Consider the following 1,575-nt stretch of genomic DNA (forward strand, 5'->3'; position numbering starts at 1 on the left):
TTTTTTTTTTTTCTGCGATAGGATAGCGAGAGATTGTTAAGTATATATGTATATATCTGAATAACGATAATAACGCGGTAGAAGCGCGCTGCGCGGCAGCGTCCTGCGCTCTGCTGCGCAGCGTCGGGGCAGGTTGCGCGCGCGGGGCCCGCGGGCTCTTGGGCGCGCGGAGATGCCGAGGTGGGTGCGCGGGCGCGGAGGGAGCGGGCGCTGAGCGGCGGGGCCRCCTCGCGGGACTGCGCTCGCACAATAGGGAAGCGGCGAGCCCGCTGGATGAGCCCCGCGAATGGGACACGGCGCGGGAAGGGCAAGGCGCGTTGCGCGCTGCGAGCAGGGAGCAGTGAGGACGGGCTGCAAAGCGCGCGGCGAATGGAGAGAAGAGCGTCCAGACGGCGGCGGCTGCGCCCCAGGCCGCTGCTTAACTGAGCCGCAGCTCTCCGCAGGCGGCTCTGCTGCGTGCGCCCCAAGCGATGTGCCCGCCGCTCCCCCGTTAGGCCCCGTTATCGGCGGCGGCCTTGGGCTCGGGCCGGGGGTTTTGCCGAGGCCTCCTTGCGCTTGGGAGAGCAGTRGCTGTGCGGGAATAACAACGGCCGGAGGAGAGCCGAGGCCAGAAGTTGCCAGTGTCCCCACGTGTCCCCCCGGAGCGGGAGCCGGGCGGCCGGCGGTGCAGAGCAGATCACTGGGAGCGCGGCGGGCTGCGAGAGCGGCGAGAGAGGAGGGAAAAGATTCCCGAAATGATAGAGACATGCAAATTTCGCCAGGAATTACCATAAGCAAACACGGGAAGCCTGGGCTAATAAAATCCCATCTGTGTTACTTCATATCGAGTTAGTAGGGAGCTGTGATAATGAATTTTGTAATATCTCGTCAACAGACATCTCAATCAGGCACTAATCCGCTGATTTTAGAGCCGAGCCGCTCGGGCCGGGGCCTCGTCTGCGCAGCGCGGGGCCTCCGGCTGCGGCCGCGCATCTCCCGCCACGGGGCCACGCGCAACGGGACGGGTCGTTTCGCAGCCGCGCTCCGCCGAACGGGCTCCCGGCGGAGGTTGCGCGTTTCGACGGCCTCGTAAAAAGGCCGGCGCAGGTCTGCGCCCGTCCGCGAGCGCGCCTAGAGTGTCCGCCGGCAGCCCAGGCCCCGGCTTGGCCTCGGTGAGAAGCGGCCTGGAGCAAGAGCCGCGAGCGCTAGGAAAAGACGTGGCTCTCGGAAACGATCGCTACGGCGGGGCGTCCTAGTCGTTGCCTTTTTTTTTTTTTTTTTTTTAATGTGATTTATTTGCACTCGCGTAATCTCGCATTATTATTACTGTTGTTCTTATTATTATTAACGCGGTGCAATTCCTGTTTTGCAGAGAGCGGGTAATGGAGTCCAACTGCCGCAAACTCGTGTCGGCCTGCGTGCAGCTAGGTAAGCGAGGCCGCTCCGGAGCGCGTCCCGCGGCGCGGGCGGCTCGGCCGCGGAGGACCCGTTCCCGCGGGGCGCGCAGGAAGGCGGCGGCGCGCAGCGGGCCCGGGACCGCCAGCCCCACGGCGCCGCCGTTAAGCGCCGCTGCGCGCCCCTCCGCGGGACCCGCTG

The 1,575-nt window shown here is 64.9% G+C and overlaps 1 protein-coding gene across 1 annotated transcript in view; it reads left to right on the forward strand.

Moving 5' to 3' along the window:
* The first annotated feature begins 1,359 nt into the window (after positions 1-1,359).
* Positions 1,360-1,575, forward strand: part of PITX2 (paired like homeodomain 2) — a 9,738-nt gene continuing 9,522 nt past the window's right edge. Inside the window, exon 1 of the mRNA XM_026050877.1 lies at positions 1,360-1,407. Within this exon, the coding sequence (XP_025906662.1) occupies positions 1,362-1,407 (46 nt within the window). The 5' untranslated portion in view covers positions 1,360-1,361. The remainder of the gene's footprint in view (positions 1,408-1,575) is intronic.

This window comes from Nothoprocta perdicaria, unplaced genomic scaffold (assembly GCF_003342845.1).
Source record: "Nothoprocta perdicaria isolate Ctin4 unplaced genomic scaffold, notPer1 scaffold_71, whole genome shotgun sequence".
In the NCBI taxonomy this organism is placed as follows: Eukaryota; Metazoa; Chordata; class Aves; order Tinamiformes; family Tinamidae; genus Nothoprocta; species Nothoprocta perdicaria.